Source organism: Apaloderma vittatum, unplaced genomic scaffold (assembly GCF_000703405.1).
Source record: "Apaloderma vittatum isolate BGI_N311 unplaced genomic scaffold, ASM70340v1 scaffold2301, whole genome shotgun sequence".
Taxonomy (NCBI): Eukaryota; Metazoa; Chordata; class Aves; order Trogoniformes; family Trogonidae; genus Apaloderma; species Apaloderma vittatum.
In genome coordinates, this window is record NW_009697212.1 from 40,239 (window position 1) to 54,724 (window position 14,486).

Sequence of the window (14,486 nt, forward strand, 5' to 3'; positions counted from 1 at the left end):
TGCATATTATAGATGTAAAAGCTTACGATTGTTTTAATAACAAGTACTTGCATCTCTTTCCTTCAGATTCATAACTGTAGATTTAGATTTAGTGCTACTAGCATGGGTCAGAAGAGTAAACTATTTTCTTTTTCGAAAAGGAAGCCCATAAGAACTGACATGCTTTACCAAAAAAACAGTAAGAAATTAAATGCCAAGCTGTGTTACTCTACATCTCCAGCTCATCAATACTTAGGGAAAAAGTGGAGGCCTATCAAAGCAGGTGGCAATGCTGCTTAGCTGGCAGTAGCTTTACATTGCTGCAGATAACATGTTGATTTGGCGACTTTTTTACTACTTCTTCTTCTGCCTTAGGCTGAATAGAAGAGGGTGGATGCACTCCCGTGCTGCAATAATGAAACGGCTTCTGGTAGCTGGGCTGGCTTTAATAGAGATGCAGTGAGGGGCATGCTGCAAAATCTGCATATGACTAAGAGTCAGGAGACTTGTACAACAAACCTTGTCAAGCCACTGGGGAGGGGGACTCCCCCCACCCCAGCAGATGTTGGCAGTAGGACTTCTGGAGAACTGCTTGTTTATGCTGGCTGGCTGCGCAGCTGGGCCACGCAGCGGTTTGGGAATTGTCGCTTTTAGCAGCTCCTTTCCGTGTGTTTCCCCAGCTTGGAAGAGTGGGGCCATGGGAAACCTGGGGCACTCACTGTGTGATCCCAGAGCAATCCCCAGCAGGGAGTGTGCAGCACCTCTTCCTTGTGGGCCCCGCAGCTGGCTCAGCGTCCTGTCACTGCAGAGCCAGGAAGTGACATGTCAAATAAATACCTTTTTCTGTGCTTCACTGCTCCCCTTTTTTCTTCCTTTTTTCGTTCAGTTGCTCAGAACATTCTTTTCTTCTCGCATTAATTTTACCAATAGAGGTATCCTCCTCTTTATAAAATCTAACCTGTGTCCCTTTAACGTAGCCTGTTTTTCAGCACATGGGTTGCAGTACTGTGTGTAACTTGGCCAGTGCATCTGAGACTGCTGAAATGTCTGAGTCAAGTGGGATGAATTAGAAATGGAGCAGCAATCTGAATTCTGTGGGTGTTTTTTAAGTCAGACAACTGTGGTCAGATTTTATTTAGTAATGTCACTTTATTTTTTGTTGTTTCAGTGGCAGTACAGCGTGTTCATTCTAGGTTAACATTTTTACATTTTAAAAATCTGTATTTTTAGGTTAGATACCTAAAAGCCAAGTTTAGATACTCAGAATAAGACTTAATTCTCATTAGTATCTGCTGTCTACAGCTCCCATTGAAATCAAATGAGTAGAGCTTTCCATACTTCAACATGTTTTTGTTATGATTAAACAGACACTCATAAAACTCAAACAAGCTGGAATCAAGTTTCACATGAAACTGAATTGACTTTTTTTTTCTTAATAGGATCCTTGTAATTAGTGATTACCAGATGCATTTAAAATGTGTGAAATGCCTACAGGAGTGGGAATTAAGAGTCAAGGGGGATGCCAAACACCTCAGATCTTCTCCTGGCAACCTTTCACTTTAAATTCCTGCTCTGCACGTAGATGATGAAGCGGCATGGTTTCTATAAAATGTTCAGCTGTGGTTTCACATTAAATTTATGTTAACAATAGAGCGACTTGTAATTGAAAACTTACTTGGTTATAAACAACATATATCAGTCTTGATGGCTTCCCTCTTTTAGTTGTATCCTTACAAAAGATGTTATGAAATGACTTGGGTCCAGATAAGCTCTAACCTGCCAGTTTTCTAATTCCAGCACATATTGTAATGCTGTTGTCATTTTGATCTAAACAGCGGGCAATGGCTTCTGGACCCCTTTTCTGATGAACTAGAGGTGTCTCACATAGCCTGGAAAAATATGATATATATATAGAGAGAGAGAGACAGGAGCAGAATGACTCCACTGGATGAGGTGGCATTGCCTCGCTCTTGGTACCATCTGTTGTCCCACTTGTGATGGTTGTGGTACCTCCTAAACTACAAAAGGCTTGCCTGCTTTCTTGTTGGACTTGTCATCCAAAAAGGAGTATCTAAATGGGGAAAGCTTACTGTTACCCTGATGAGTGTCCTTTTCTCTGCGAAGGGTATGGGTTTCTCACCCACCTCCCTCCTCTCTCTTTGGAAATGTAGTGCTGGACAGCAGTTAGCTCTGACAGTAGTTAGCTTGTATAGTTCCTGAACACTGCGCTTGTGCACAGTAACTCACACGTGGCTCCTTTCCTTTCCTCTGCAAGTGATCTACATGAGACTCATTACTCAAACTCTCTTAAATTTGGAGCAGTCGTTTTACTGGACCCTTCCATGAAATATGTGAATTTTCTGGCCAGTGTGGGAACGTGCTTGAACTTGATAGTTTTTAAGGTAGTTGATAGTTTTAGGGTGAATAATAAATGCCCTTTTTGCAACACTATCCAATGCTCCTGCAACTGCCAGCAGCTTTGCTCTGTGGTGATACTCTTGCCACTACAGCCAAGAGACACTTAGTGCTCCTGCTGTTGCAAAACTGTCCCTGTTGGAATGGCAGGCGGAGAGATGATGATGTTGGGAAGGAGGAATTAGGTTCCTGCCTTACTTGTTGGCCGTTTGTGATATATGAAGAGGAAAAAATAAATACAGGCAAGACATGGTTATCTCTTCTTATTGTGATTGTGTACTTAAATTTATCTTCCTAGATTTTTATTTCCCATTAAAGTCTGTTTTTTTTCCCCTCCCTGTTTCCAATAGATTCACTGTGAGCAGCTCAGAAAGAAGGAGAAAGATGCAGAGGATCGTCTAGAACTGTGCCCCCATCAGTGTGTTGAGATCGAAAGGTATTAACTAGCTTTAATTTTTTATTTTTCAAAAAGTAGTTTACATTACATTATTGGAAATATATAGTTGAGTGTTTCCTGTGTGTCAATCGACTTAATTTCCAGAGACTCGTGAATAGTTGTTTTACTGCTTGAGTTTGTTCTGTGGAGATCTATATCACTTCTGTTTAAATTAGTGAAACGTGGAAATTTTCTCTACTGATAAGAGCGAAATCACAGCGAATAGTTTAAATTGGAAGGGACTTCTGGAGGTCATTTGGACTGATCTGCTCAAAGCAGGACTTGTTAGGTCTAGGTATGTTTCAAATATGTCCACGTATGGAGATTTCAGAACCATTTTGGGCAACTGCTTCTTCACAGACTAATATTAGTTCTACTGATAATGGCTGTAAAAGAGGTGGTACTGTGGGATGTAGAGATAAAGAGGTCACGTTCTGGCTACAGGCTCTAATGAGGCAGTGATGACGGCAACCCCTTTCTAAGACTGTCCGTGAGTAATAAGGAGCTTTTAAGAAAATGAAGAGTGCTGAGTATTTTGGTGAATACTGCTGTATTCAGCAAGATTTAAAAAAATTAGGTAGCTGAGGAGGATTAAAAACTAGCTACTAGTATGAAGTGTAGTGTGTGGGTTTGAGAGAGAGATAAGAAAAATGTTTTAAGGTGACTGTAGATTGTTTGGGCAAGCATAAGAAATAATACTCTACCCTTTTTTGTTTCTTGTAAGAATAATTTTTTTCCCCAGGTTAGTTGATTGTGAAATAACAGGATTTGAAATCCCTTGCGGACTGGGCTTTCTCATTTCTTCAGGACCTTGTGAGCTGCTGCCAGTGCAGTTTGACTCCAGCCTGTGTATCTGTGAAGGGAGGGAGGTGCCAGGTTCCCCTCGGGTGATGGCATCCCCGGTGAAACCGTGTGCCAGTCCCTGGCGGCTCAGGCGCTGGACCAGTGACACAGACAGAGCCACGCAGCGAGCTTCCTCTGCCTTTTAGCTTGACTGCCAAACAGCTACTGCAGCCAAGAAGCTGACTTGACTTGAAAGAGCTGGTTATCCTCCGTCAGCTACTGGGTGTAGCGTTTCCTGGCTCTGTTTCCAAATGGCCTTCATCAGTTTGTTCTGCTTGTGCTGTTAGTAACTGGCAAAAAATCTCAGATTCGTGTGGGAGACGCTGACCTGAATGAATCACGAGTGCAGCCGAGGTCAGTAAAGCGTTGGTGATGCATCCGCATCCTGGCCAAGGCTGAGCCGGGAGGCAAAATGAACTGTGCATCTGCCTTGTTCTGTTTATGTTGGTGTCTGATTTGGGAAAAGAAAGAATAATGGTGTAAAGTACCAGTTACAAATACCAACCATGTAATTGCATCAGAATTGCAGCTTTCCCTAGAAATTAGTATATGTAAGATCTCAGTAGGCTCGTGGTACTCAAGCAGTATCAGTGGAACAAGCAGCCAGTTGAGGTAGATTTGTGGGGCGAGCAGCCAGTCCAGAAAGCGCTGTGGGAGAGGGACCGTTTAGAAAAGGTGCCTACTGAGGGTAGGAGAGTGTGCTAAAAGGGGTGCAAGCTTTTCTACCTATTGATCTTCACAGTAAAAGAGCAGGCACTTCAAAAGGTCCAGATTTGTCTGCTTTCTTGGTTTTTAACTCTTAAGTTTCAGTTCTGTCAGCGCTTTCCTGCCATCTCTCACCAGCTTTCTGCATGTGTGCGTTTCAGTGGGAGAATTAAGCTGCTCAGAAAGCACGTGTTACTTGGTGGCTCTGCTTGGCCAAGCTTTCTATTTGATTGATTTTCATGGCAAAACTTGAATTCTCTTTATACTAGTGATCTGTGCGCAGCTACACGATTCTTGCGTGGTGAGTCTCTGTGACCGTGCTCCATTTATTGCTTCTCCAGAGACAGTCATCTCTAACTTGCTCATAGCTCGTTTAAGCCCAAGAAAGTTGAAGAAAATAAATTGGCTTTCCTGACGTTTCAGCTCAGCCCAGATGCTCTCTGTGAGTTATGGTTTTGGTAGTACAATTAGGCAGAAGATCCATGTGAAAGGAGAAGAATGTTATTTTCTTGATGCACAGGCACTACAGGTTACACAAGTGAGGCAGCAGCATTGAAACCCAGTCCCAAAGGACAGGAACGTCCAGACACAGAGGGGATCAGCGCTATGTGCTAAGTAACATATTTAGTGTGAACCAGCTAGTCATCGTCGTTTTGTGAGTTGCGCATTTGGGGAGGGGAATAGCCAAAGTCTGGGAGACGCTAAGTGCCGGTATATCAGTAGCTTTACTTCTCTCTTCATGGAAATGGGACAGATTATAGGTGCAGCTTCACTTTGTCACTGAGTCCTTTTTTGTTTTGGCTTATTTTCAGAGAAACCAGATGTGTTTCCATCAAGAACATGCACCTCTTTTGTTGTTGTGATTTGTGCAATTTTTAAAATTAAGCAAAACTATTAAGGAGTAATTGTTTCTGTTCACATTAACAGCACACAGCTTCTCCAGATGTGGCATTTGACAGCCAAACAGCTGCTGGCTATTAAATGGGCCTTAAAAGCTCCATTCCTTTGTCATAAAGGGAACAGAAGTGTAGGGACGTTTATGGGGTGATAGGCAGATGTTTTGGCTATATCAGATTTGAGCGAAAGTTTAAGTGGTTTCTCTGCTATAGTTGCAGTACATACACGTTTTAACCCCTATCATACACCTTGCTTTATGGAGCTCTCTTTTTTGGGACCAGAGTGAGATTATCACTAGTCTTGCACTCACCTCTGAAACAACAGCGCTGGAACTTTTTTTTTTTCGCCCCAACATCTCACTCTAAAGACGATTCAGTTATTCTGGTGAATCTCAGCTGCTGCTAGTAGCTGCCTTTCCAGCTACACTTTTGAAATACTTGGTGAATTTTTTTTTTGGTGAAAGTTAATTTTAAGTTGGAAATAATTTGAAATAATCTGTTGCTTTTTAAGAAAAAAATCTGTTGAGGTATATCCCCGTAACTGTCAAAGGCAGGTGTTCTTTTTGTGTCTGTAGCAGTGCAATATGCTTTATGCCCAATAAACTGTTTTTAGTAGTGGTACATGTGAGGTGGACTGTAGAACTAGAGAAGCTCAATTTCAAGAGATCTGTCTCAAATTCCCAAGCCTAAACTCTGAGTGGAGATCTGTTTGCTGGGTGTTGAGTATTGAAATAGCTCCACTTATCCTTAGGGAGCTGCACCACATTGTAACTATTCTTTCAGCTCAGAATCTACTAAACTTGTAAGAGCTCACGAAGCTGTGAAAATTTTTTCTGTAACAAAAGTCTTATTGTTTTCTTGGCAAGATCGTTTTTTCCCACTGTTTGTTTGACCAGAAATTCCATTTAGTCTTTACTGGATAAGGTTTTAATATAAAAATCCTAATGTATTTCTGTGAAAAAAAAATCTAAGAATTCTACAAAACTGAATTCAAAGAGTGCAGAAGTCCTATAAAAACATATGGAACATAGAAGAATAGGCTAGTTATACAGATAAACTTCAATTTTCAAGAATGATATGCCTAATTTTATTCCTATTTTAAGTCTATTTCTAGTACGAGTTAGGTTAAGTATTGTGTAAGCAAGCTGCCATTCTCTTCTGTGTTCTAAAGGCCTTTGAAATGAAGTGCATTATCATAAATCAGGGAAATACTGGCTGAAGTGTTTTGCCTTGAAATTTGCTGCATTTTTTAGTTTATCAGAACCAGTTCATCCTTCATAATTCAAATGCAGAAATTTGTTTCTTCTCATAGATCTGCTCCTTAGGCTTAGCCAAACAAGACTCCTACGTCCCCAGTGCCCACCCAAGGGGATGAAACATGTGTTTAACCCCTAGGCTCTGGAATTCATTTCCCATCAAAATACGACTCTGTGGTGTTGGCATCTGGCTGTAAATCCTGGCTTAAAACCTTTTTTCCCAATTGTTTATGGTGTGTATTTGTGCTTTTGCCAATCATGGGAGAATGACCTTAGCACACCAGCTTTGAAATTATTATTTCAAATGGAGTTCTATGCCTTTGGTATTAATATTTTGCAACAAATGCCTTGGGACGTGTTGTAGCTATGTCCATTGTTGCCAACTCCTATTAGTAAGTAAAAATGCCGGTTTCCAGTGGAAACCAGCAACAGCCAGGAGCTCACAAAAGGTACCACCTGTGGAACTGGGACTCTGCATGGAGCTTGTACCTGGCTGTTTGATAAATGCATATTTCTTGGCCGTCAACCTGTGCTGCTACAAACTCAAAGCGTGTGGCTCCTCAGCGTTGCTTGGGGCAGGCCAGCAGATGCTGAGCTGGTTGCTGTTCCATTATCAAAGCTTATATGGGTGGGAGTTTTTCTGTCTTCCACTGCTTCTCCTGGCCAGGAACAGATGAACTGTAAAGAGTGCCCTTGATGCCATTAGAAGCCACTGGTGTCCATACCTCATGCTTCCTTTCTGGTGCCATTGTATTCCGGCTTCAGTTTTGGGCCAAACATAGGTTTTGCTCTGGCTCGGTTACATACATCCTGTCCTTTTCCTGCAAGCTGCTAAAACTTACGCTGAGGACCGGCTTTCTTCATTTGGTCTGTACCTTGTGCTTACGTGTGAAATGCCTTAATTTCCCCCCAAAAAAGGAAATCTAGCAACGAACCCAAGTTTTTACAGAGGAGTTAATATTCTATTATTTTATATTTTATTATAGTCTATATTTTATTGGCTTCTCCAGTAATCATAGCATGCTATGTAAGTAGGATGAGTTGTGTACTTTTGTTCTAACTTGACATACTTTTCAAAGCCTTTTGCCTATAGAAGGGATATACTTTGTCCCACATGACCATGTGAAAATACTTTTAAGATTCTCTGACGATTGATTCTACAAAACAAGAATGTCTATCTCCCAAATTTGAATGGGTTTTGTTTTGCTGTTGTTGTTTTGAACAGAGTGAATATTTGCATAATTTAAATATCAAAACAAAAGATACCTAATTTTAGAAAATGTTGGCAACAGTTTATTAAAGTGAGGGTATGAACAGTGCAGAAAAATCCAAAACCATGGGTAGTTTTGAAAAGACTTTCTGCAAAAACTGAATGTTGTGTGCCCTCTAGAGCTCACCAGGGGAAGCTGAGGTAATCATGAGGAACTGTCTTATTCTGGGATAGCTCCTAATCTCCAGTATTTTGAAGACATGTTCAAGCACTCAGATAATCTGTGTATGCTCAAAGTCCAGACTGTAAAATGCATCTATACACCAGATATGATTCATGTTTTACATTACAATCAATATATCCTGACAATTACAAAGTGGCTAATACTAAAAACCAGATAAACCGAGTAATAGTTCATGGTCAGAAGACCTGTGTAAAAACTGAGGGGAAAAACAAATTCACTGAGAAATCCAGTCGGTGAAGTAATTTTCTCAGTTCTGTGTTGATGTCAAAACACATGGATATTAGAGAGCAGCAATCCATTAGTAGGAATTTGAGTCTTTGGAGTTTCTTTCTTTTATTCAGGTGCAGCTGGTTCCTGCTCTTGCCCCGGGTAATTTTAAGGAAGGAGTATGCAGAGAGGCAGGGTGGCAGCAGCCACAGGTAAACACATCATAGTGCAGGGAGCTGAGGAATGAACACTTCCCGTCTAAAAAAAAAATAAAAAAAATACTTAAAGTGAATCCACCGTCTTTATGGGGTATTTCCCAGCTTGATTTTTGCTGTGATCTGAGGTGGCTGTGGTCACACACCTCTTGCTGTGGCTGAACGAGCAGCAGAGATGAGTGCAGCCTGCTTAAATACTTGCTGCTGCGTTCCTGCCAGACATTGCTGCTTATCTCCTACTGTCCTCAGGACTGCACCTAGGCATTGCTCCTTTATTTTGAATATTCTTTAGGTCCAAGCTGGTGTATTTGACTTAAAATAAGAGTTTAAGAAAAGCTGACTACTTTGACTACTTTCTAGGGGCTCTGAAGAATCTGCAGCACTACCTTGTTGTCCCTTACTATGCAAATATAATTTCATGCACTTTTCCTAAAACTGTGCCATGAGCAACTGCTTCTGTGCTGTGGCTTTTCAGTTCTTCCAGGCTTCCTCAAAAGCACCAAGTGCTCTGCATAGCAATGCAATTTCAGGATGGGTCAGACATGAAGATACTTTTTTCCAGGGTAGTGCACTTGAGAAAAAAAGGGCATTGCTGCCCAGTTTGCTGCCATTGTTGCCAAGTTTGCATTATGCAGCTGATCAAACATGAAGGCTGTTAGCGGAGCACTTGGTCGTGCTGCAGCCTTAGCCCAAACTTGCTTAAAATAGAAGTTGCAATATTAAGGGAGACAGAAAAGAGCTGGATTTTTTTTGCAAGGTTTGTTGTTTTCCTTCTGTCGTTTTCTTCATAAGCTGCCTTGCAGTGCTTGTGCTGCTGGGGCTTATCTGCCACCCAGGCAGAGGTGAGGCTGTGAAAAGTGCTGTGAGTCTTCAGAGCAGCTGCGTGGAGCTGCACCACTGCACGGTGCACAAAAATGTGCATCGCTGAGGTCCTTATCTTAACTGTCTTGTCTTTCAAAGGGAGTTATGGTCAGTAAAAGTGGTCTACTTCAGGACCTTCCAGCAGTAAAACCCTGGTCTTGCTTCCTTGAGTACTATTTCCCTATATTTTAGGTGTAACTCTGTAATCTGTATCCAGATATATTGTTTCTGCCATCAGACTTACTGGTTTTGGTGCAGGCAGGCTTCATGGCAGCTCTGGGAATGCTATGAATTTTCAGCTTGTCTAACTGCTAGGCAGCAAGTTAAAAAAAAAAATACAAGTCTTGTTTTACTTGTCTTGTTTTTCTGCTGTTTTTTTATTGTAATATCTCTGCAACTGATTTTGTGTTTATGCTTAATGAAAACATATTTCTGTTTTAGTCTGTGTTGTAAATTTTGAGTGCAAAATGAATCATTTTATGCTATCAACATGAAATTCACCACATTTATGTACTCTTATGATTAGGATAGATTGGTTTGTTTATTGAATATTTTCATCAGTTGCTCTTCAAGAATTTCCTCAGAACCTGTAGTGCAATCTCTGTGGATTGCCTGTCTAAACTGATAAATTCTCACAGCCTTCTGTTTGCCTGGTAGTTCAAATAAAGAATTTAATTCTGCCTAAATCAAGACATAATCTTTCTGTGACAGGCTGGTAATGCTTTTGAGCCTTGCAGTTTGCTTTCTGGTTATGCATTATTTAGGGTTTGTTTAAGCTGATTAGGAAGTGAAACTCTGAGCTTACGGAAGACATGAGTGTTTCTTGAAAACTTGGGTTGGGCTTAGGGCTTTTTGGGGTTTGATTTTAATTATATTAAATCCAATCTGTGGAAGTCATATTCCACCATTACAGTGTATCAAGACAATCAGCCCTACCTGCTAGTTAGTTCTGTGAATTTGGAGCAAGTCCTAAAGTGCACTTAAGTCCTTTATGTCCTTAGCAGAGAGACTGAAAAGAAAAAAAATTCCCACCCAACACATAAAATTTCAGTGTTCACAACAGAGCATTTTTTACAATATATGAAGGTTTTAAAAAGAAACTTCCAGGGAAAACAAAATTGGAAGCACATGTCAAGTATATCTTAGGAAGTATTACGGAAAACAAAATGTGCCGTGAAAAAGCTTTGTGAACTGAGAACGTAGTTTTGGAGTTCAAAACCAGTTTAACCATTTGAATTGCATTTTTGTTCAATTTGAGTAGGAAATACTTAAAACTGCAGGTAGATGGTGTTGAGAGCACATGACAGCATTCATATCATCTCCAAAAGGAATGACTTGGATTTCATAGACTAAAGGTAGTAAAATTTATAAAGACTGCTTGTTAAAATATTTTAAATTAATTTCTGCTGCAGAGCACTTAGAAATTGTCTGTGTGACGCTGCTGCAGTGCTTTCTGAGGGCATACCAGGAAGGAAGGGAGCAGGAGCTTGCTGTAAGACTGGCTCAGCTGACTACATTCTCATATTCAGAGAGAGCTGATAAATTTGCCTTCTCTGTGCTTCATGTTCTAGTGTGAAGATCAACATTGCCATTTCTTTCTAAGCAGGTGTGAAAGCAGAGAGCTTGATGTTGAAATTAGGAACCTGATAGAGAAGAATACCACTTCGCAGACGTGTGAGGACCCTGAACCTGTTGCCCAAGAGAGTCCGAACCCTCAGAGAACTTTGTGTTCCCTTAAGGTAAGTGCAGTCTGCTTCTGCAATGTTTTATCTGCCAGGAAAGAACAAGTTGGAGATGTTCCCTAGGTGACTTGATAACGCATGAAACTTTTTTGATTTCTGAAATGACGCGATGAACTTGCTACACTCCTTTTTTTTTTTTTTCTTTTCTGATACAGCTACTTTCTGTTACAAGAGTAGTTAAGATAGACTAAGTAGAGGGTGAGTAAGTAGATATGTTTTATAGTGCTCTGAAAGGTCAGCTAAACTCAGTGATTATCCAAAGTGCCTCCCTCTGTAGCCGCTTGTGCCTTTTGGATAACACAGATGCTCAGAACTGTATTCCCCAAGAGCACTGACATTTCTTCAGGTTGTTGGCTTTGGTAGTTCTAATTTAACTGAGAGTGACCAGTCGTGTGGGAGACCAAGATCTTTGAGAGTGTCAGAAAGCTTATCGATAACTAGGGAGAAAGAAGAAAAATGATGGTGATTCAAACCCATACTTCTGTGATATTACAAACAGAAAATGGTAAGCTGCCTGCTAGGATGGTCGTTTTTGCTTGCAGTGAAGCAGCGGTTAACAAGAGTGAAAGACTTGTTCTAAGTTTCCCTCTTGGTTTCCTTTCTTTCCCCTAAAATAGTAAGCTGGTTTTTTTTATCCTGCACAAGGAGGACAAAAGGAAATTCCTGTTTTCCAGCAAACTGGGCGAGGGAGGAGGTGCAGAGGAGTGGTTAAGCCATGAATGCCATCCATCTGCAAGGGGCGACACACTTACCTGTCTGTGTGGCTCTATTACGGAGTGGGGGAGTGATGTGGGAAATTGCTGAGGAGGTAAAGGAGAGATGACTCTTCTATGAAAGCTGAAATGACACACAGCTCCTTTCACATGTAAACCACCATCTCCAGAATGACTCATGACCTTGGGGCCTGAAGCTGAGCTGAGCCAAAGGAGATGCCCCAGGGTCAGACTGATGGGTTTAGAAACAGTGAAGGAGGCCACAGGGAGGATCGGGGATTCCCAGCCCCAGGAGAGGAATCAACATCATGAAACATAAGTCGGTGCAGAATCAAGTAGCACTGAGCTATGAAGTCACAGGGCAGAGCAGTGACCACACAAGTTCCCTGCTCTAGGAGACAGACAAGAGGGAGGAGGTTAGAGAAACAGACAGGTCACAATTCTTGGTTTAAGGGGTGTCTGTACTTAGAACTGTATTGTAAAACTCAAAATAGCCTGTTTTCTAGAGTTTGAACAATAATTGGATGATAGTTTCTATGAAATTGGGATTTTTCATCACGCTGCCTGAGCTGGCAAATGCTTAAGGACTTGAGTAGCCATGGCCTTGTGATTAGTCTCACTGGCGGTGATGGAAAGCAGTGGATAAAGTGGATAAACCCTGAAACAGAAGCCTGTGTTATGCTTTGCTTACACTGAAACCACATCTTGCTCTAATTTTGTCTGATTCCCTCTTATTAAGGTACACATTTGCATCTGTGCATGCTTTTCTGTCAGAGTGTGCACCTAAATGAACAGCACAAAAGGTTGAAGCTGACATATTTAGGGAAAAATCCCTTTCTAGCACACTTGGCTCAGTTCAGCTTGTGGACAGGGTTGAAACAATAAGAGGCAGATTCTTCTTCTGTTTTAAGAGCTGATTTTTGTTCTTCAACTACAATCTCGCAGTTTTTAGTGTTTCACAACGTCTACCGGAATGAGAAAAGGGGTTGCAATGAATGAATATAGTAGAGAAACCACTGCTGGCATAATAACAGCTTTAGGCTTAAAGCCAAAAGCAAATCAAACAGAAGACTACCCAGAAGCCACCAGATTTTAATTTCAGAATAAATATAGCTTCTACAACTCTCAATACATAAAAAAATCCAAACAGAAAATCCCAGCAAACCTCACAGCAGATACCTGATTGACTAGGAAAAAGAAGGAAAATAATTATTTTACCGTTTTGTTATCATCAAGGAAAGACTTGCTTTTACTTAAATCAAGCATTTTAATGGTTCTTAGTTTCACTGCACGGTTACTGAACAGACAGAATTTTGAGAAATGATAAGTAACTTTCATGAACGCAACTTGTGAGTGCCTATTTCTGTAATACCTTCTGAGAATAAAGATCCAGCTCTGAAAATGAGAACTTTTCTTGTGGTGCTGCTTGCAAGAGGATTCAGTGTTGACCTCAGCTCCAAGGCTTTGATTTTTCTCCCATTTTAAGCTTCCCAAAGATGACTAAAAGTCTTTTATGCTCAGAAAGGTCAGGTCTTCCTAGTATAGAAACCATATAAAAGGGGGAAAAAAACCCAACCTCAACCTCAGAGCTGCTCCGAATTGAAATTAGAGAATATCTTAGAGTGGAAATTCAGAAAAGGCTTCTAAGCAGTTCATCCCGCTTAGCCCTTGCAGGCAGGGTTGTATGCTGTCAGTTGCAAGTTCAGTCAGTGTTTCTGAGAAACACCAAATCTTGCTTGGTCCTATTTGTTTCTTGGGAAGCTTTTTCCGTATGTGGTAGCTGACTGGCTTATTCCTGCTCCTCACAGCGGTCTCTCTACGGAAGCTTCTGGCTCTCAGCTCACAGACAGACATTCCTGGGAGTTATGCCCCAAAGAATCTGCAACTTTCTTCCCTGGGTGTGCCCAGAATGATTCCCATAAAAGAGGATGTTTCCCCCTTCACATTAGTCTTTAAAGTAATACAAGATAGGCGTGAACAAAAATGAAAGATAAACCAGGCAGTATCTCTCATAATGGGGAGAAAGAAGGGAGTGTAAAGAGCGGTGAAAACATTGGGTAAAGGTCTTGCAAAGAGTTCATACTGATTAAGAGAGTTGAAATGTTTTTAAATTATGATTCACAGACATGACAGAAGGTTCAAACTTGCAGGTGCAAGTTTGCTCACTAGGATATTTTCTTAAAACATTTCATCATGTTTTGGTAAGTCACTGTAATAGGCATGGTATAGGAATAGAAGGGATCCATGTGGATGTTAAGCAAGCATTTTTATTATACATGTAGATAAGAGGTTATCAACCACTCTTATAGGAGGAGCCAGATTTGACCAGATCTCCAAAGACAGAAAGTTCTTGTTATACTAATCAAATTTTCTTAAGTTACCCAACTTCACTTGCTTCTGTGGAAACTGCTGCTGTGCTATCATCCAGTAATTCTTCCTTCTTTATACTAGTGCTGTACTTGGGAGGCATATGCACAGCGCCTAGTTTTGACGTAGGTACAGATAAAATTCTTTTTGTTTTTATGGGTAGGGTATATAATTCCTGTCTGAAATCTAAAATATTTTTATTGAAATAGCATTTGGGTTTCTTTAAATTTTGTCTTTATATGAGCTTTCCAGCTGCTCCTTGAACAAGATCAAGAACATCATCAGGACAGGGAGGTATATTTCATGCACAAATATTGTGGAACGGTAGCTTTCTGAAAAATTGAATTTTTTATTTTGCAAAATACAATGGTTATTTGTACGTGTATTGTATTACATA

General features: G+C 40.7%; 1 protein-coding gene across 1 annotated transcript in view; it reads left to right on the forward strand.

Moving 5' to 3' along the window:
• Positions 1–6,932: 6,932 nt before the first annotated feature.
• The window catches only part of TNIP3 (TNFAIP3 interacting protein 3), a gene marked incomplete at its 3' end in the record, with an annotated part of 28,104 nt that continues 20,550 nt past the window's right edge, over positions 6,933–14,486 (forward strand). The window contains exons 1-3 of the mRNA XM_009877538.1: positions 6,933–6,979; positions 8,326–8,403; positions 10,874–11,006. Of these exons, the coding sequence (XP_009875840.1) occupies positions 6,933–6,979; positions 8,326–8,403; positions 10,874–11,006 (258 nt within the window). The remainder of the gene's footprint in view (positions 6,980–8,325; positions 8,404–10,873; positions 11,007–14,486) is intronic.